Genomic DNA, 21010 nt, shown 5'->3' with positions numbered 1-21010 from the left:
TGGGCTGCCAGGGTTCTGTTCTTTCACCTGCTGCCTAAACACATCAGTGAAAGGGAGAATGCTGAAGTGTGACAGCCCTAATCACATGCACTCTTAGCTTGCCACAGCACTCTGGACTCCTGTACAGTGTTTTTAAGCCCCCCAAAACACAAGTTTGTGAATCACTGCTTCTTTCTCAATCATATCTGAAAGGCATGCAGGTTCTTGTAAGGAACGCTTGACAATGGCAGAAAGAAAGAACGAACTCTTTATGTCTGCAGCGCTTCAAAAGATGCAGATACTTCCACATTCTGTTTCTACAGTAATTCCAACAACAGCAGTGTTGACTTGTACACTCTTCCCTTCCTGCATTCCTACTACTAGCCAGTCCATTTGCCTATGGAGCCTGATGGTAAATCAGGCTGTGATCCAGCAGAAAGCCAAGTGTTTCCCATGCCATCTTGAGTTATTTTTCCAGCCACATCTATTCAGTGATTTAGTTCACCATACTGACATGCAAACAGGTAAAATACAGGGTCAGTGAGGGGAAGAGTAAGAGAGCAAGTACCTTGCCTTGTGTGGCAAGAGCTCCTCCAATACCCTGTTACAGCCAAATAATCAGTCACAGCCTAAGAGTGTAGATGTACAACCTCTTCTCTTCTACTTGCTTCGAGACCCAAGCAAATATGCCCAATGTGAGGCCATAATTTGACAGAGAACACAGGGAGCAATTCACCTGTAAAATTCTGAAGCTTTTTGGCTTTTTGATATCTAGCTGCTGTACTTCAGCCTTACTGAAGGGGGAAGCAGATAGCTTCAATAAGAGGATTGCGATGGCTTTATGAAGGAGAATAATCAACCTGACAGACTCCTGTGATGAGATGACAAGCTCAGTGGAAGACTGTAAAGCAGTCAGGTGGACTGAAAACTACTCAAATGCTGGATTCACAGGGTTCCCATCAGAAGCACAAAGTCCACCTGAAGGCCAGTCGCTAGTTGTCAACCCCAGGACTTCACACTGGGGCCAGTGTCTACATTAATGACCTGAACGATGGGGCAGTGTCCCTTCAGGAAATCTGCACACAACACAGAACTGGGAGCAGTGGTTGGGAGAGTAGGTGGGTCTGCTGACACTCCAAGGCCCCTCGACAGGCTGGAGAAATGGCCCATCAGGGATTTCATGAAGTTCAACAAGGGCAAGAGGCAAGTCCTGCACCTTGGAACAAAGAGCTACACACATCAGGACAGATGGAGGCTGACCCTCTTTTCAGAGGTGGCTCTGAGCACCCTGATGAACTCCTGACTTGATAATCAGCATTCAACATGCCCTTGCAGCAAACACAACCAACAGCATTTGGAGCTGCATCATGAAAAACATTACCAGAAGACTGAGGAAGGCTGTTTCTTCCCCTGGTGTTCAACCCTGGGTCCAGTTATGGGTTACTCAGTACAGAGAAAGATATGGACATGTTCAAATTCACACAAATTCCAATTTATAGGGGCAAAAAACACAAAAATAACCTCCTCCGTCCCTTCTCCCCACTCCTTCCTCAACAACAACAGCAAAACCCCAGAGGAAGCCAGAACAGGTGTACAAAGCCCTGGGTTTACCTGAGTTGGTTGCTTGGAAGCTCCTGACAGGTAGTAGGTGTTAGACCTGGGTATATAGGATTTCCCAGGATTACCCAACTTTTGTTATAAATCAGGAAGCCCTGGAGGCACCTGCTCTATCTGCAAGCTATGCTCTACCTGTGCTATCTCCCTGAGACCCTACAGGCCAAGGCTGGAATAGGTTTTGCTGCTCTACAGACATACCTAGCACCGTGAAATCAGAGGCAGGAGCACATTAAACTGAAGCAGGATCTTTGGAAACCAAGTCCAAATGTGCACAGAATTTTTAGAAAGCTGGTAACATTTGCAAGAGTCAGTAAACAGTCCCAGTGCACCACATGAGTAAAAGCATATATCTGAAACAAACACAATTTTTTCAGCTGCAGGAGTATCAGGTCCTTGCTCCATGCCTTTGTGGCACCAGCACATTCCAAAGAAAAGGGTTGCCAGTCTGAAGAAAACATCTGGCCCAGGATTAACTGTCAAAATTCTCATGGTCCCACCAAATCACGCCCCATCCTGCTCACACATTGGCTTAGCTCAAAATGCAGGAGTTATCTATCATGTGGAGTTGATGTACAATATACAATATTCTTTCCTTGATCCCTCGCCTCATCTCAGGAGCACGAAGGCACAGTGAAAGCTCTGGTATAGAACAACCACTATATGCAATAAATCCCCTCCTAACTCATGTCTTTCAGCACTCATGCCTGTCACAGCAATTAGTATTTCATCTGTGAGGTTGCCAATAAATAACAAGTCTCATATTGGTCCATTTGCTCATGTCGTTTTTAATGAATGATGAATGACATTTCATCCATGTGTTGTAAGGAACTGGCAAGAAATCTATTTATCTTACACAGCACAGCCTCTTCATCTGCTGCCTGCAAAACCTTAGCTAGGCAGTCACAAGGTATTGCTTCTCCATCCACCAACTGAAGTACAGAAGACAGTTCAAATCTCGCGTAATTTTTATGGCTGAATAAAGACTGTAGTTCTGCAAAATACTAAGGTATTAGAAAAAGCAGAAGCTCTTCTCTGGTGTACTTCAAGTTACAAAAAAATTCCTCTTCTTGTTTATCATATTACACTCAAAAAATTCCTTCAGTTTTCCACCCACACGTTAAAAGCCTGTGATAGACAAATAAAAAAAATTCTACATGAAGCATCTTCTCCTGTGACTTCATAAAGTTCGGAATTCTGCAGAACCTTCCTGTCTTAATTTCAAGGGTTTAATTCTATTAAACGATTTTTAATTTCTCCAACCAGACAATCCTGACTTACATACGGAAAATATTTACTTTTTGCTTCTGATAAACCTATCGTGTATAATTGGCATTAATTAGATAAGTCATGGTGCGGGGCAAAGATTATGAACTACTGATAGTACACGAGGAATTTTACCTCACTATTTATCTGCTTTGCACGTTTGCAGCACCTTCTAATCACAGACTGCACAGAAACACATATGTACTTCACCAAATGAAACACACATTAGTTTTCAAATAAGGCAGAAGGAGTGACAGTAAATCAGATACCCACCTTGTCAACCAGTGTCCAAAGTCTGGCCGATGAGCCCACTGGACACCTGTCTGATTCAAGGATCGAAGCAGCCGACAGCAAATAAGGATGACCCATGGAGTTGCTACGCTTATCCATTTATATGATCCTTCCATGAATTCAGAGGAAGACGCGGCCTTGTCCAATTTTGAACTACCTGCTGCTGGAATGTCTATATTCTTGCACTCAGAGGTTTCCCCGAGACTATCAAAATTTTGCTTCACATTGGTGCTATGTTGAAGGTCACATTCTTTTAGAAGAAAATTATTTCTACAAAGCTCCTGACACAGCACCAAACAAAGCGTATTGATAAGAAAATACCAAGTTTGATGCTCCTCTTCTATGAAACTGCTTGCCCCCAAACTCAAAACATGGCCAATTGTTCCAGCCAGAATCAGCACATCTATTTCTGACCAACTAGAACTGGACACAACTGGATTCTGAAAAAAAACCAAAAAACAAAACAGGAGTGATGAAAGGATATAAAAATTTCTCATGTGTAAGTATTCACAGTGTGCTTACAGCAATTTCCTCTAAGAAAACAAAATAAATCATGAGACAAGTTATTTCTATCTTAACAAATCTCAAAAACTTACACAAGAATCATTTCAGTGTAGCATATTTAGCATAGTAATAATTTTTATAATTGCATTCTGTTTAAGGGATGAAACTTCTCTATGAATAATAATCATAACTGTACAGATTCCCTACCATCCTGTGACAGAAGGTTCTAAACAACTTCACTCCCTGTTGCACATTTGTAGAAGTAAAAATAGAAACCATGCAGAAATCAAACTTAAGATACAGATAATAAGTAATTTTCTAATAGTTTAAACCTGTGATATCCTCAGCACAATACAGTGACAGCCTTCGCTACTCAAATTAACAAAAGTTGCTGTCTGATGGCACCCCTTAACCTTGTCTAGCTTGAAATGCGTCTTTCATCATAAAATCTACTTTAAACCTTACCCATCTATTATTTACTTCACACACAGTGCCTACCTAAAACCACAATATTTTTTGTCTCATGTCTCCATTAGTGCGATTTCCTGTTCTCAGTGGATAATTGGAATTGCCTCATCATCACTACCCTCGACGATAGGGCTAAAAAGAGAGCGTAAGGGCGTGTGGAAGTTGTTGAGAGCACCCAGTTCATTGATGTTATCATGTAGAGAACCATTCAGCACACAGGGAAAGCCATAAAGAGATCACACAGAGACACAAACATGATAAGTAAGCACTAAGGGAGACCACAAAGATGACCAAAACTCTTCAGCCATTAACTGACAGGCCATTAGGAAATCACAGGCATAGCTCTGAAGAGCTTCAGTCTGGACTTTATAACAGATAAGGGGCGAGTGACAGACCACAGGTATTATGGATATCTGACATCTGGCCAACTCCTTAAGTAATGATACAGGAAGTGGTTAAAAGTGGGGAAAAGAGGGTGATGGGGAACAGGATGGAAGCAGAGAGCAAAGTGAGAGGAGAAAGGGTAAAGGAGCCAGTTACATACAAGCAGGAGCCAGTCAGTGCACTTTTCTGACTGAGCCTGGTCACTGTTGTCCATCCTGTCTTATTAAATCCTGTCCTATCTTATTTTGCAGCTCCCACCTGTGAGCACTGCGAGGTGCCGCTGCAAACAGCTGTGAAAAAGCCTGCATGTCAGCAACTTGAGCCCAGAGCAAGGAAAAGCAAATGCCAGCAGCTGGAGCAGGATCACGGATCACTGGACCCATACATCTGCAGTGCCAGTGACTGCAGCACGTGGCTGTCCATGTGCCAGAGTGACTGGACTGGGGACCACTGGCCATCAGGACTCTGAGCCCTCGGTGCCAGCAGCTGGAGAGGTCAGAGTGCAAGCAAGACAGGTCAGGGTGTCAGCGACAGGAAAAGTGACCCTGGATCACCAGAGGCAGGGACAGCTGGGCTCCAGCACCAAAGCAAGACAAACACTCCAGCCCTGGAGAACACCAAAGCCAGCAGGAGCTTCTTAACACACCTTAACAAACAGCATTACACACTTGTGAAGTATTTTGAGAAAAACACAGTCAAAATTATCTATTACCGTTTTATTTTCTCAATTTTTGTTCTATTAGAGAATATCACAAACTACTTCTTAAACTGGTATTTTAAGCACCCGATAACAATTTAAAAGCCAAATCAAAACTACTGCATGCCATTTTTACTTCAGAACAAAGATCTCTGAACCTACTGTCACATTCATTTCTTTAACCGCATATTTCAACCACATCATCCTCCTACATTTGACCTATGAACAAACTTTAAAAAAACATGGTGAATATTCACAGAGACAAAATTCACAGAGGAAATACTCTCGTTAAAAAATGCACAGTGTACTACAATTCCTGAACTGTTTCAATCATAGGTTAGAAGAATATCGAAACTCAATAATCTTGGAGCAGGTAACAAAAAAGCAGGTAAAAAGAAAGCAGGTGTAAAAAATACAAGTATCTCTGAGCATCTCAGATGCAAGTCTCACTTGTTTTTATGACTTACTGACAGCAGCATATGTACTTTTGTTTAATAAGCAGGACCATGTAACATGGAGAAGACAACAAACACACTGATGCAAAAACCTCATTAACCCTCTCTGGAATCAAAATTTTATGAAAGAATGCAGGAGGTATAGTTACAGTTATCACCTACTCACAGCCCTTTCATTTCCTCTTTTGTTAAAGAACACACTACACCAAAGTCATTTCACTTTAAAAAAAACCCAACAAACTACCCACAACAAAAAAAAGGTCCCATGAGGTTACACACAACATAATAGGGGGAAAAATATTAATAAACTAAAAAAAATGTCCAGGGCCAATCTAAATTTACTAGTATTTGAAATTTCTTTGGTGCTCAAAAGACCACTCTGGTTTGTTTAGTACTCTATTCTGAAAAGCAAATACCATAAGCTGGTATTTGGAATAAAAGGACAAGGTATTCTGTGCAAAGACCAAAGAGCACGAAATTTACAAAGCTGAGACAAGAACAGTACATGACTGAACTACCGAAAGTTTAAATTCCAATAATTCCATCATGCTGACCTTAAAGATCTTGGCTAACTAAATAATGAGCATGTAAGTATTATCTGCTTGAAAAGACAAAGGAATCTGAGATCCTCAATAAATGACAATGAACAAGTCTTTGATATGATTCATCTTCTTTATAAGACATAACAGAAAATCTATGGAATGGTTGGTCTCTTGTATCTGGTTGCTGTCAGTAACTGATATGAAAACTGAAGAAGTGATGCTTTATCAATAAGGAATACACAAAACTCTCATGAAAACAATGGCATTAGTGTGAAATGTCCCAGGGTCAAAATCTGTATTTCTTGCCTGCTTGTCTCTCACAACTCCAGTGAAAAGAGAAAAAAATTACTCCTACCTTCACATCAAAGGATTAAAATCCAATGCCATTTACTGATAAACCACATTTCAGATCAGAGTTAAATCACTACGCAAATTCAAAAATTAAGTTGCAAATTATAATCTCCTGAGCCTCGGTAATCTAAGAAATTCTGAAGATATCTCCATCGAGGTTTTCTAAATATACTGGCAATCCCTTACACAGGAACTGTGCTTTACTAGGTATGAGTCTGGTATCACATACAGTGTGACTTTAGAATACTTAGACTGTACTTAGTTCTTAGATGTGGTTTAAAGGCACAGAAATGCAGGTCTTACTCTGCTATTCACAGCTCTGTCTTTCTAGCTGCTGAGCACGTCCAACCCTCAGGAACTCAGCAGACATTCCAGACACTGGAAGACCTGTCTGATTCTAACCGATATCTTGGCAATCAAACTTAACAGAGAATCTTTTGTTCAGAAATTTATAAGTTCCAGCCTTCAAATCTAAGCATATGATCTCCCAAGCCAAGGCACCTTTAACAACCAATGTACCAGCATTAGCAATTAATACAGAAACTGACCTCTTGCCCTGTCTTTGAACATATCTTGCTAGCTCACAGAAATACCAGTACATAAATGATAAAATATGTGAATCTCTGACCAGTAAATTTTGAAACTTCTTCACTTTGAAATAAAACCTCCTGTAGTCTATCTTCTGCTCGGCTCAGCCAGACCCACCACAGCAAAGTACTGCAGATGACACTTGCTCCTACGTTTTCAAAGCAGTTTAGGATCATTTTTGAAAGCTATCTGGTAAAGACACCACCCAGTCACCCTTTTTCTCCCCCAAGTCAAAAAATGCCAAAAAAATTTTAGGTGTAACTCCATAAAAATGTATCACTGTTCAATTAACCAAGAATATCACATAGGGGAGGAACCCCAAAAATATTGTAAGATGAACAGGGTACTTCAAAATAAACCGAAAGAGGAACAATTTCTTTATGCAGTAAAAACCCACTATAATTCTGCATAATGAAAATTCTCAAAAACTGTATTTGACAAGCTTTAACTTTTGTGGTCTAGTTTCAAAACAACTTAGTTTTTATTTCTATCAGAAACAGGGAGATAAAACCCACAACTAGTAGTAGTAAATACCATACTTATGTCAACTACCAAGCAATTACAGTGAGGCTATGAACAAAAAGTTAAAATTTTTGATGATTTTTTTGAGCTCATAAAGGGCTGCAGAACTATTTAAAGCCTTAAGTATCATTAAAAGAAGGGACTGGTACTGCTAGAAACATAGCAATCAGAATCTATAAATAACAGTCAGGAAGCAGATGTTAACACTGCCTGCACTGGTCTTCAGAAAATTCATGAACTTGGTAATCAGTTTCTATATTCAGCCACAGTGGGAAAAAAAAGCATTACAAATGAGAAGCACTTCAGAGAAATCTTTAGATGTGAACGGAAACAATTTGAAGGAAAAAAGCTCTGAAGCCATTAACAGGAGAGCTTATCTTAATTACTTCTAAAATACCTACACTTTATCGTACAGCTTGAGCTTGGAAAAGGCTTTTTAGCCTTTTTTAGCCGGCAGAGACCGTGATTCAGGACTCTGCTCCTGCCATGGGAAGATCAGGGCTTCACAGCCCTTTCAGAAGTGGGCCCCATCCACAGATTCTCACCGTGGAGACGCGCACGTCACACACACTTGGATTTAGAGTTACTTTATCACAAGTGGCACTCCTAACTCACACAGAAGGCCCTCCAGGATCAACACAGAGCACACAAAGACAACCAGTTTCTCCCGCAGAGTCTAGGCATTCTTTTGGAAAGGGGGATGAAACGTTAATCAAAACCAGGTCACTGCTTTTACCCATGGCTGGAATGAAGCCTATCTGACTTTGGCGAGATGAGATGCACATCCAGCAATACAGTCACCTATGGAATAGGACTGAAGACAGAAGGACAAAAATGTATTTCTACAGGTCTGAATACAAAGTCATGTCTGCCCCGATCAGAATTACTATTACCTACACTTCATAAGACATGTTTAAGCTTTCCACATTGTCAGATATATCTCAAGGAGGAAAATGATCACAGACAGACCTGGGATAGAGAATCGAGTATTTTTTATTCCTACCTGCCCCAGCCTTGAAGAAACAAACACACACAAAACCCTGGAAAGCATTGCTGAAAACCTCCTCATTTGTGTACTATCAACTTGAAGCAGTTGATCCACTTCCAGTGAGGGTGGTGAGGCACTAGAACAGGTTGCCCAGAGAAGTTGTGGATACCTTATCCCTGGAAGTGTTCCGTGCCAGGCTGGAGGGGCTCTGAGCAAACTGGTCCAGTGAAAGCTATCCCTGACCAGAGAAAGGGTTTGGAACTGGATGATCTTTCAGGTCCCTTCCAACCCAGACCAGATATATTTTATAACTCTGATTCTATCCACCTGGGGAAGAAACTTATCACCTGTTGCAATTGGTCTCAATGCTATTGAAGTGGAATGCCCGTAAATTTTATGCAGGTCTAGAAAGTCATCATATTTAGATTCCTGTTGTCTACTAAAATTAGAAAAACTGGTAAAAAGATGGAAAAAAGTAAGTAAATGTGAGGTTTCTACAGAATACACTGAAGCATGAATTATTCCAATGCCGACGTCCACATCCATTCCAAGACCATATTATTTTTCCTTTTTCTAAAACTAATGTCTATCTCATTTACAATAAAATACAGAAAGCTAATAAGAACACTAAGCAGAACAAATCAGAAATGGCAAAAGTGAACTGAGTCCATTTAAAAAACAGCACATCCCTATGCTTGAACACAAGCCCTACGAGGAGAGGCTGAGGGAGCTGTTTAGTCTGGAGAAGAGGAGGCTCAGGGGAGATCTCATCACTCTCTACAACTCCCTGAGAGGAGGTTGTAGCCAGGTGGGGGTCGGTCTCTTCTCCCAGGCAGCTATCAGTAAGACAAAAGGGCATGGTCTTAAGCTCTGTCAGGGGAGGTTTAGGTTGGATGTTAGGAAGAAATTCTTTACAGAGAGGGTAATCAGACATTGGAATGGGCTGCTCAAGGAGGTGGTGGATTCTCAGTCCCTGGAGGTTTTTATGATGAGATTGGATGTGGCACTTAGTGCCATGATCTGGTAACTATGGCATCTACCAGACCATGGATCACTGGATTCACTTGGATCAAGGGTTGGACTTGATGATCTCAGAGGTCCTTTCCAACCTGGCTAATTCTATGATTCTATGATCACTGGTGCACGTTGTTGCAAAGTATACACATCTTGCTTCAACTGCAACTGCGAAACATCATCGTGTAACAACACGGAATTTGTACACAGCATAACTGTTTCCGATCTCATGAAGTCAAACGCAAAATATTTTATAATATTTACAACATTTCCTCAAGTAATGTCAAAATAAGCACTTCTGTGATCTTCATTGTGGCAATTGGTATCATGCCACAGTGAAAACACCACACTTCAATTACAACTTTAAATTATTCAAATTACATTACAAAATAAAAACTTCTTTAGGCACACAGAGAGAAAAACTTAACAAAATTTTAACTGAAAGCACACCATGAAAAGCAAAACATTTTGAACCATAATTAACACATGCTCTCACCTTCAGCGGAAGTCGGGAATTCTCATAGATCTTTGCAATAGCAGATAAAATACCACACATGAGTGCAGAAATCAGCATCATCACTCCAACTGCTGTTAGCCAGGACATACTGCAGAAATAGCACAAACTTTCTGCCGATGTGCATACAATGACATGAACTGCACACAGCATCAGACACATCAAATAAAACAGCAGAGAGAATAGTGGAGGGGAGAGCGGCACTTCAAATTCTGCCCGCTTGCTCAGGGCTTTTGGAACACTGAGCAAAAGCAGCAGCAGAACCTAGGGGAAAAAACCAGAGAATTAATACTTTAAAAACTGGGGTTAGCTAAAACATACAGTGAGAATTCACACAAAAAAAAAATCATGCTGTTGTCATCCATGTCACTCTGCTAGTACATAACTTCACAAAATAAAACCCCTGTGAAGAACTATGTAGAGGTTTTTTTCCCCAGTAAGGTATTTCCATATAAATGGGAGAATCCAAGATAGTGTTTTCATTTATTAAGGGCTTGGACACACCAGTTCCCACGTTTAATAAATTACCACTTGGATCCTCACTTGTGGTAACTGATAATATGTATGATCTTTATTCCCTGTAAAAGTAAGAGCTTTAACTCCCAACATCAAAATAGTTCCTAAGCAAACAAATTTGACCTATTACTTGTCGCCTATAAATGCCTGAAGTTACATGCACTCTATCAAAAGCAATTTACCTCCTTTATGAGAGATACACATATATGAGATCCTGCTGAGGTAAGCAGCTTCTCAAACCAGAGGAAATTCTCATACTATCACACAAGTGTATGCTGAATTTCAAGCTTATGAATTCTCTCATTATTTATTTTTTGTACCTCTCCTCATCTTAATTTGATTTATTGATTTTATTTTAACTTTGCCCTAACCTGCACACAGATCAGGCAGAATTCCAAGTTTTCTTTCGGGTAACTGCAGCAGTGGAGATGAATAATACAATGAAAATTTCTGCTACTTGTGTACAAACCTTTACAAAAAATAAGAAACTTCAGCCACATGCTAAAATGCTTTGCAAGCTGAACAGATGGAGCCAGGACTACACTGACCTCAATCAGCCTCTGCTAGGGCAAGATTAAAACAAATCAAGATAAAAACAGACTACTGCCAACCTGCAATCTTTCACTGTCACTTGTGAAGACCTCTGCCTAAATTTTTCCCACATTACAGTGAGATGCAGTAAAGTAGACCAAAAATCATCAAATGCATTGCACTCATCTGCTGCTTCATCATATTCTACTCCACATTTCATTTGGTCATGAAAATATACAGTTTCAGAGTAGCGAACTGGCTTGGGTCTTACATTTAACACAGAACTTAAAATTAAAACAAAGACAGCAGTCATGGTAGGAAGGCACCAGTTATCTACAAAACTAAATGTAGGTCTTTTGAGAAAGTGCATTATTATCAGTCCATGTCCCAGAGGTACCCTCCTCATCCAATAAACAGCACTTCTAGCACGGTGTATTTTGAAGTGACATATGAGTTTCACTACTGTTATTTATTCAGTGAAGGTGGAAAATATGTATCAAAAGAAAAAGATTTTGGAAAGCAAGGCAGTTTCTTGAGTATTACGCTGGATAAAATAAAAAAAACTCCAGTTGTTTTGCACCAAGTCTTGCAGTGATGCTGAGCACGCACTGCTCAACGAAAAATTGAAAATTTCCATGGTTAGTAAGCTGCATGTGTCTTTAACAAAGGTCCATTGAGAATAATACCTAAGATTTGTTTTCTAGAAACAGTAAGCATTTACAAACATTTCATGAGGTAAAAAATAATCCAGTGCTTCAGTTGCCCACAGCTTGAATACACAGGTTCCCAAAACAAAGGAACAAGAAAGAAATATGAGCACTTCAGCTTTGCACTGGACTTTGTCCATCTCCAGATCCTCCATCTGTAGAGCAGAACCCACCACCTCATCTACCCAAGGGCACAGTGGAACTCATCCCTGTGAGGTGATCAGCAGAGGGACAAACCCCACCAAGCAGTCTAACCACAAAGCCATTTCAGAAATACTCTGTATGCAAGGAGCAGAGCATAGGAGACAAGGCACAGATCCTTGCCAGGATAGAGGAAACTCAAATATTAATGAGCTGCTCACATGCTGTTATCTATTCCAGGCACTGAACAGTAAGAGAGTCTTGTACAGCACCACATTCAAGGACTAAGTTAAGCTTGTAGTAGGTACCTCCATCCTAGGGAAAAATGTTTTTACTTACAAAAGTTGACAATGTTGTAATCTAAAAGGTCAGTGCAAACTCTGGTACATAGAAGTTCAGTGTCCAGGCATGCTACTCCTTCAGCATGGTTCTCAAAGCATTACACTATTTCCAGGCTTTTGAGGCTATTTCCAGCATTTGAGTTTTGCCCAAAAGATCAGTTGAAGAAATCCACTTAAAATTCCAGACATGGCATATCTTATCTTTATTCCTACAGGAGATACAATGTGGCAACCCAACACCTCACAGCAAGTATTTATTTCAGGGCTCTAAACCCATCAGTGTGAAGAACAATTCCTGGAATTGTGAAAATTGTCCATATAAGGCATTGCCTGTTTTGAGCAGCTACACTGATAGATAAAGAGGAACGGGTAGGAATTTACTTGTTAGACCTTTTTTTTTTAAATGCAGCAAAGCTACTCAAAAATAGAAGGCTAAATAATACGGGAGTAATTTAAATTGTAGTACATCTGCATATTTACTGTAACTAGCTATGCTGAAACATTAGTAATTCACATCAAAAGCACTCTTGAATCATTATAAAGGCCAGATTATTAAAAAGAGTATTAACCTCATCCAAGCAGAATGTCAGCCAATTCTAAGAATTCATACTTGGTAATTTTTAAGACCAGTAAGTGTATACATTAAATAGTCAAAACCAAGATACTTTTACTTTTGTACACTTAACCTTTTCACTGAAAGATCTATTTTCATACCTCCATAATGATCACAGTCCCCACCATCATCGAATACATGTCATATTGTGCCACTTGTTTGCTTAGTGAAGAACTCAGAGTCTTGAGGGCCTCCAAGTATTGCTTCAGGACCTTTTTGCCAAGATTTAAGAGTATTTCTGAATTATTCCCCTCTAAATACAGTTTGATCCAATTACCATGGGATTTTTCTGCTATCTTAAAATGTTCATATCCAGGATCTGGGCGGTGGGAGAAAAGAAAAGAAGCAAAAGGATGCATGAACAAAGGAGGATTAATTAGAGTTGTGATCATATTTTTATATTTGCTTGTATAATACATAAAAATATATAATTGCTATGGGGGTTGAAGCTTTTTTCAGACCTACAAAGTTACAACATCTCCCTGTAGCAATACCATGATGAGCCAGTTACTCAGAATAAAAGCAATTAATCCCTAACTTAATAAAATGTCAAGGTCTCTAACAATTGACAAACTTATTTAAATATTCATTCACTTTTGCAAAAAGTTTCCAGGACAAACAATTCAAATGCTTTAGATCCTGTTAAAAAAAAAAAAAAAAAAAAAGTTTTCCACTGGAACCACTCACTATCCTGGGCATATTGTACAAGCTGAGTGGGAAATGATCACCTAGTTGATCTCTAAAAGAAACACCAAAGGAGACACAAACACTGCATTAGTTGATAGTGCAGGCTGGATGAGTGGATGGTGAGGTGGACTGAGAACTGAAGGAATGGTAGGGCTCAGAGGATTGTAATCAGCAGTGCAAAGTCTAGTTGGAGGCCTGTCACTAGTGGTGTCACCCAAGGGTCGATACCGGCTCCAGTGTAGTTTGACTTGTTCATCAGTGACTTCGGGAAGGGGCAGATGCATCCTCAGCAGGTTTGCTGACAAGAAAGCTTGAAAGAGTAGCTGATACCACAGAGGGCTGTGCAGCACTTCAGAAGGACCTTGATGGGTTGATGAGACAGTCAGAGGAGAACCATCTGAAATTCAACAAAGGCAAGTGCGGGATCCTCACCTGGGGAGGAATTACCCCAGGCACCAGCACAGGCTGGGGGCCAACCTGCTGGAAAGCAGCTCTGTGGAGAAGGACCTGGGGGTCCTGAGGGACAGCAAGCTGTCCATGAGCCGGCAGTGTGCCCGTGTGGCCAAGAAGGCCAATGGGATCCTGGGGTGCAGCAGGAAGAACATTGCCAGCAGGTCAAGGGAAGTGATCCTGCCCCTCTACTCAGCTCAGCCAAGGCACATCCAGAGCTGTGTCCAGTCCTGAGCTCCTCAGCAAATAAGAGACAAGGAGTTCCTGGAGCGAGTCCAACATAAGGCTACAAAGATGACTAAGAGACTGGAGCATTTCTCATGTGAGGAAAGGTTGAGGGAGCTGGGCCTGTTCAGCCTCAAGAAGAAACAACTGAGAGGAGACCTTATCAGTGCATACAATTATCTGAAGGGAGGTGTGAAGAGGATGGAGCCTAACGCTTCTCAGTGGTGCCAAGCAATAGGACAAAAGGCAACAGGCAGAAAGTGGAACACAGCAAGTTCTACCTGAACACAAGGAAGTCCTTATTTACTGTGCAGGCAACTGAGCACTGGAACAGGTTGCACAGAGAAGTTGCAGAGCCCTTCTCTGGAGATACACAAAAGCTGTCTGGACACATTCCTGAGTAGTGTTGTAGGGGACCCTGCTTGAGCAGGAAGGTTGGACTAGATGACTATAGTATTCCATTCCTAACTTACCAAATTTGTAATTCTCTTTTTAAAATATTGATCACTGAGCGTAGTAAGGATTCACAATATAAATTCAGTTGACAACACATGGAAAGCAAAAGCGTAACTTGCATCTCACTGAACATTATGCTGTGCATGAATATGTACATTTATCTGTATTTCTTGCAAAAAAAAAATATTTGCTTTCACTTCAGATTAATAGCCCTTGTTATTTCCCTGCAATTTCACTTGAAAGTTAAAGACAACCTAAGTGTAAAAAGTAAAAGGGTCAATTTGGAAATTTTTATATAACTTGCAATTCTTCCCTTCTTAGCTAAAGGTAAGGTAATACATTTGCTGTACAATTTCAGATAGTAAAGGTTAAAGCAATAACTGAAATAACTTTGGTGTCACAAAGTCTTACGTTACAGCTCATTTTTACCCCTGGTAGATGAACAGTATATCAGATGTGGGAAAAAAACCACTATATTTTTTGCTAAGCCTTTTCAGTAAAAGTACAGTATTAAATCCAGAAACATTTTTAATTTTATTTCAAGTGAATGAAGATGAATATGTCTATTCACAATTCTTGTACAGTTATGAAAGAATTGTGCCTACCTCTTGTAAGTCTCTTATCATACAAGACGCTTTGTGATCTACTGCATTCAAAGTGGGAATTTTAGAAACCAACATTTAACTCACAGTGTCCAGTCTGTTCTCCCAAGACTTCTAGCAGACTCCAAAGCATGCTGATCCTGTGATGCAGGAGGCTTTTAGACATCTGCTAGAAAGTACAATTCAGCCAGCAGCAAACATTTACATATCAGGAGAGCTGCCAGTACACAGGGATGATTTTATTTCCTTCCCATAGTTCTCTGAAAAATTAATTCCCTGTAAAGTTTCTCTAACAGTATGTTTGAAATAAGAGTTAAATATTCATACTTTTGAGGACATCCATAAAGGATCATCTAAAATGAGCTTTAATCAAACTGAGATTTGACATGATACTATTTCATTACACAGAACACCAAAATGAGTTCAAGCCATATTTTGATACATAAATAAATTCCCTCCACATCTTCTGCTCCTATTCTGCTCACTTGTCATGCTTCTTGCTCAGTCTCTCCCTTTTTTAGCATTTTTATTTCATTCTCATCTACCTCTTTCCGTGTTACTGCCCACCAAACTCATTCTGCCCATGTTATGTAAGATGACTAGTCAAATCCACATATGAGTGAGTGATTTAAAGATCTTGCAGACAGGAATAAAGGACCACAGTTACCAAATTTCCCTTGAGAACTCCTATGATATCTGTTCAATGGCACATTTGTACATATAAAAGAAGGGTCACAGGCACTAGTTGTTGGTAACTGGCAGGTAATACTGGCAAGTCACTCCTGCATGGGATACTCCTAAGACAGGTTAAACTTGAGGCAAAATCCAAAGTGAGCTTGCCCAGTTACACATTTCCCAAAGCACTAGCAATGGTTTACTTGCATAGTATTACACTGGCAATTTGTGCTTCAGCCTCACAACCATCTGATCACAAGCAGATGGCTATGCTTCAGAAGCATCTGTTTGACAACAATTCCACTTAGTTACAGTCACAGGCAGCAATCACTTAAAAAGAGCTCTAAAAAAAGACTGAATAATGTAAAGGTGACTCCTGCAGTTTCAGTATACAAGTGTCCCAGTAACAGTCAAATTATTTCAATCAGCACATGCATCTAATAAAAGTTCAGGATCAGTCCCAAATTGAAAAGCGGTCACTCATTTTAATAACAACATCCAACTTGTTCTCAGTCATGACTCTGCAAAGTGCCTTTCAAAGAAACAGTCCTAGTTTATCCTTCCAATGCACATTGATAAGTTCAGAACATGAGGGAAGCACTGCTAGATACCTAGATCTGCCCACCTTACACTGAGGTAGGAACCTGCTCAAAAACCTAAAGTGTGTTTTTAGATACTTCTCCTTTCAGCTTCCTCATTTTTGCCAGCTGTTTTTATTCTCCTCTTTCAGACTTTTTCCTTACTTGCAGGTGTCCATCTCTATCAAAAGAAAACCTAAGGCCTGACATTAGCATTTATTAGTATGTTTCAAAAAGTTGTTTTTAAAACAACAAAGCCCTTAGTCAAGCTTCAAGTTTCTCATGTAAAATTTAATTTACTTGAAGATAGGTTTAGCTGTGAAGATTCCTTTGTATCTCAATAAATCAAAATCTGATTCCCCTGAAATGCTCTACTACCTCTTGGCTAGAGAAACCATGTTTGTATAACAAATACTAGGGGAAAAAAAAAAAGTTACTGACTTGCCTTCACTCTGCTCTTTATTAACAGATGTATTTAAAACACACTTGAAGATGAAGATATTTTTGTGTACTCTTCCAGTTTACTCTTAACATTGGAGCAGGTGAACCCAGGGAAGTCCATGGCTTCTTCATGAAACAGCTTATAAAGGTCATTGTGCCTTCCCATCTGACTGCGATTCAACTCAGTTGACATCTGACTTCATCTTACTGCATTAAAAAGGAAACTCATATTGCACCAAAAATCAATGTGTATGTTATGAGCTTACAATGGATGAAACTTTTCTTACTATGACTGATTCAGTCATCATCCTCATGGTCCTAATAGCTGGTGTCATAACCTCTGTGCCGTAAATCAAAATATTCTCCACAGGAACCCTATGTTTTCCCCTTCAGAAGAGCCTACTGCATTTGAGTTGAAAATAATAATAATATCAAGGCTTAGGTTACCCTGCAAGTATCTTTTACTTTAAACTCCAATCACAGACACTTCTCTGAGCATTCAGCTGAAATGTTATGATCCACCATTTGTTACCAGCTGAGAATCTGTGTTGGAAAGTTTGAACCTGCAGCAGCAAATGCAAGTGAGATGTCTAACTGACTTATCGTCTGGGATTTCTTTTCCTCAAAAAACCTGGCAGCAGACCTTGTCTGTGGAATTCAGAAATTATATGTCTCAATACCTGTCAGTACAATTCTGATGAGCGTCCAGATGTTCTACAAATAAAAATCAAAGGCTCTGAGCAGGATAAACTAAAGCAGATTGCTCAGATCTGTGTCCAGTCAGGTCCTGAATGTTTCCAGGCATGAAGTCTCCACAAGCTCTCTGGGCAACTCATTCCAGTGCTTGACAAAACTTACATAAAAAAAGTTCATAAAAAAAGTTAATCCAAGCAAATTATTTTTGTGGGGACCACCAATTAGACACTGGTTCAATTATCTTTATTCCCTCCCATCACACACTGTTTACATTAATAAGATCCCTGTTGAGTCTTTGCCTATCTAAGCTGAGCAGTCCTGTCAGCTTCAGCCTCTCCATGACAAACATTTCAACCCCTTCATCACCCTTCATGGCCATTCACTGCTCTCCCTACATTATACCTGTGTCTTTCTTGTTCTGGAGCGCCCAGAACTAGACACAGGACTCCAGATGGGGGTTTCCCACAGCTGATAAGAGGAAGGATTGACCTGCTGATGACTGTCTTCCTAATGCAGCCTTGCAGGCTATCAGTCTTACTTCCACAAGGGTGGAATTAATTGCTGGTTGGTGTTCAGCTTGGTGACCCCAAGGACCCCTTGGTGGTTCACCACTGAGCTGTCTTCCAGTCAGGCAATACCCAACCTGCCCTGATGCTTGGGGTTATTCCTTTCCAGGTGTAGGGTTTGGCATTTCCCTTTGCTGAACCTTAAGAGGTTCCTGCCAGCCCATTTCTCCAGTCTGTCAAGGTACCTCTGAGTAGCAGCAGACCCACCTACTGCATCAAACACTTCAACCAGTTTTGTACTGTGTCCTCCCCTTGCTGAGGGTGCACTCGTCCAGGCCATTAATGAAGATGTTAAATAGTACTGGCCTGTGTGGACTTTGTGCCACTGATCACAATCACATGAGCCCAGCAACTGTCCACTTATCTAGCCTGAACTGCAACAGGGGGCTGAAGCACCATATCAGCACCATGAATGATAAATATGAGGCTTCCTCTACCTGTCAGAAAATCTACTAATTCTCTAGTCCACTGATGGGGCATCTGCTCCATTACAGGACAATAACTTAGTCAGGCCCAATCTGTCCTTAGCAAAGCAGTGCTGGCCATCTCTAACAACCTTTCTTGCCTTCCATGTGTTTGGACATGTCTTCCACGAGGATCTGTTTCATGATCGTACCAGGCACAGAGATGAGGCTGACTGCTAAGCAGTTCCCAGGGTCCTCCTTTGCAAGCTTTTTAAAAACAGGGCAAACTCCTCAAATATGGATCAGATTATGGAATATGAGCACTTCTCTGCAAGGTAACTCTTTCTACGGGAATCACGACCGACATGCATACGTGTGTGTGTGTGTGCCTGTAGTGGGATGGGTGGGATGGCATTTATCTCCACCTAAAAATCATGCAAAACAAAAGGCCATTCATGCATGCTTTTAAATTACATACATTAGTCATTGAGTTAGGGACCTTTTCTTTAGTATTTCTAAGGTCTGAAGCATCCCCATCAATCAAACAACATTAAACAAACAGCACATAACTTTTCCCTGCCAATCTTAATCATACAGACCAAATCATTAAGCTACAGCCTTGCATATCTAGGACACTCTAAGAAAAACAAGACTATTTGTGAAGATATAAACCAGAAGCTGGTAGAAACTTCAGTCTGAAGAAATACCATCAGATGGAGCTTTGTGATAGAAATTTCAGCAACACAGGCATATCCTGAACCCCCCCAACAGGGCAAGTTCCTCACTTGACAAATGGGTTAAGAGAGGAAATCTGTGCAAAAAAAAAAAAAAATCAAAGTAGCTGGAGCACAGGTCCTGCTATTGACATGTTGCTACCACAAGCAGCAATTTTGGTTGAGTTCCTGGACAGGGTTTAATTATGATTAGAAGCTGTGATGTTGAAAGATAATTGATTCTTGACCTACAATGATTATCTTGCTAAAATTTACGTTGCTATCCACTTTAATTATTCATAGCTGCAACACAGCTCTGCATTCTCATCTGGTTATTTTAATGATTCAACGGATTATAAATCAAGTGACAAGCTTCACAGCCACTTTAATACATCTTCTAAGGTCTATGGTAAAATATTCTCCTTCATCCTCTGACTCAATTTTTTTCACATAATTATCATATTAACTTCTTTATTTATATTGCAGTTTGTACCGTACTTCTTAACAAAATACTACATTTTGCTAGATTGGGGTTATTTTTTCCACTTTTTTTTTATTCTTTCCTCTGAACACACACATGCATGTATTTTTAATTAGCAGCTCTGTAGTTCTTTAGGTTCTCACTCCAAATAAACTCGTACCTAAGAATGAAATAAAAAGATAACCTACCCTAAATTATTTCAGAGTTTTACTTGAAGCATCTTTTTATTTAAACTAGAAAATTCACTCCATTGTGCTAATTCTCCAAATAGCTCAGAGTAAGTGCCCTATGTAGGACACCTCACAAAGAGCAGTTATGAAACCACTAAGATTTAACCACACTGGCAATTTTCCTTTAATCTTACTCCTTCATCATTATTTCTGCTCTTTTGCCTACTAGGAGTATTAATGGTCATTAAAAAAACTGTATTCAGAGGCAGTGTATCAAAGTAATTTACAGCAAAGGCTGAACTCGGTATCATTTCTCTGAATATTGCTCTCAAATGAATAGCTACTTTGCAGCTACTTTGCTATACTCTTGAATCCGAAAGTCCAAACTGTTTAATTAATTCTTTTAGAATCTACGTGACACTTTCTGTACAGCTGGTTTACCTTTTTCATAGGCAGGCGTGTTCTCCTGCAGCAACCTGCTAAGCTGGAACCCGTTCAAGTGCACAAAACGTAGTTGTTCTCTCATTGTCTTGCCTCCGACAACTGGCAGAATAAGGTTCCCAACACTGTTTCTTGAAATTGGTAGACCAAGACCTACTGCCAGTGTGCTGGCTAAATCTGTTTGTTGCACACGTTCAGGTTGGGTTAGAGGACCTAGAATGAACAAAATAAAAGAACAGGTGGGGGGAAAAAAGAGAGAGGTATTTCAATAAAAGGCCCATTCTATTTCTCCAGAGACAGCTGGCACCTTATTAGTTTCAAAATTTTTTCACTGCTGTTAGCTCAGCTATTTCAAGTGGTCTACAGAGAGCTGACTGATCTTTTTCAGCCGCTGTCCTC

General features: G+C 40.2%; 1 protein-coding gene across 5 annotated transcripts in view; it reads right to left on the bottom strand.

The window, feature by feature from the left end:
- PIGG (phosphatidylinositol glycan anchor biosynthesis class G) overlaps positions 1 to 21010 on the bottom strand; it is an 82959-nt gene that overhangs the window by 50447 nt on the left and 11502 nt on the right. For all 5 annotated transcript variants that reach the window (XR_007630458.1, XM_050328594.1, XM_050328595.1 and 2 more), the window contains exons 6-9: positions 20612 to 20824; positions 13128 to 13345; positions 10160 to 10441; positions 3133 to 3590 (exon numbers count right to left, since the gene is read on the bottom strand). Coding sequence is in view for 4 of the 5 variants with exons in the window: in XM_050328594.1 (XP_050184551.1) it covers positions 3133 to 3590; positions 10160 to 10441; positions 13128 to 13345; positions 20612 to 20824 (1171 nt within the window). In the remaining variant the exon portion in view is untranslated. The remainder of the gene's footprint in view (positions 1 to 3132; positions 3591 to 10159; positions 10442 to 13127; positions 13346 to 20611; positions 20825 to 21010) is intronic.

This window comes from Myiozetetes cayanensis, unplaced genomic scaffold, assembly GCF_022539395.1.
Source record: "Myiozetetes cayanensis isolate MyiCay16 unplaced genomic scaffold, myiCay2020 scf4, whole genome shotgun sequence".
NCBI lineage: Eukaryota > Metazoa > Chordata > Aves > Passeriformes > Tyrannidae > Myiozetetes > Myiozetetes cayanensis.
This window is presented reverse-complemented; position numbering and strand designations above follow the sequence as displayed.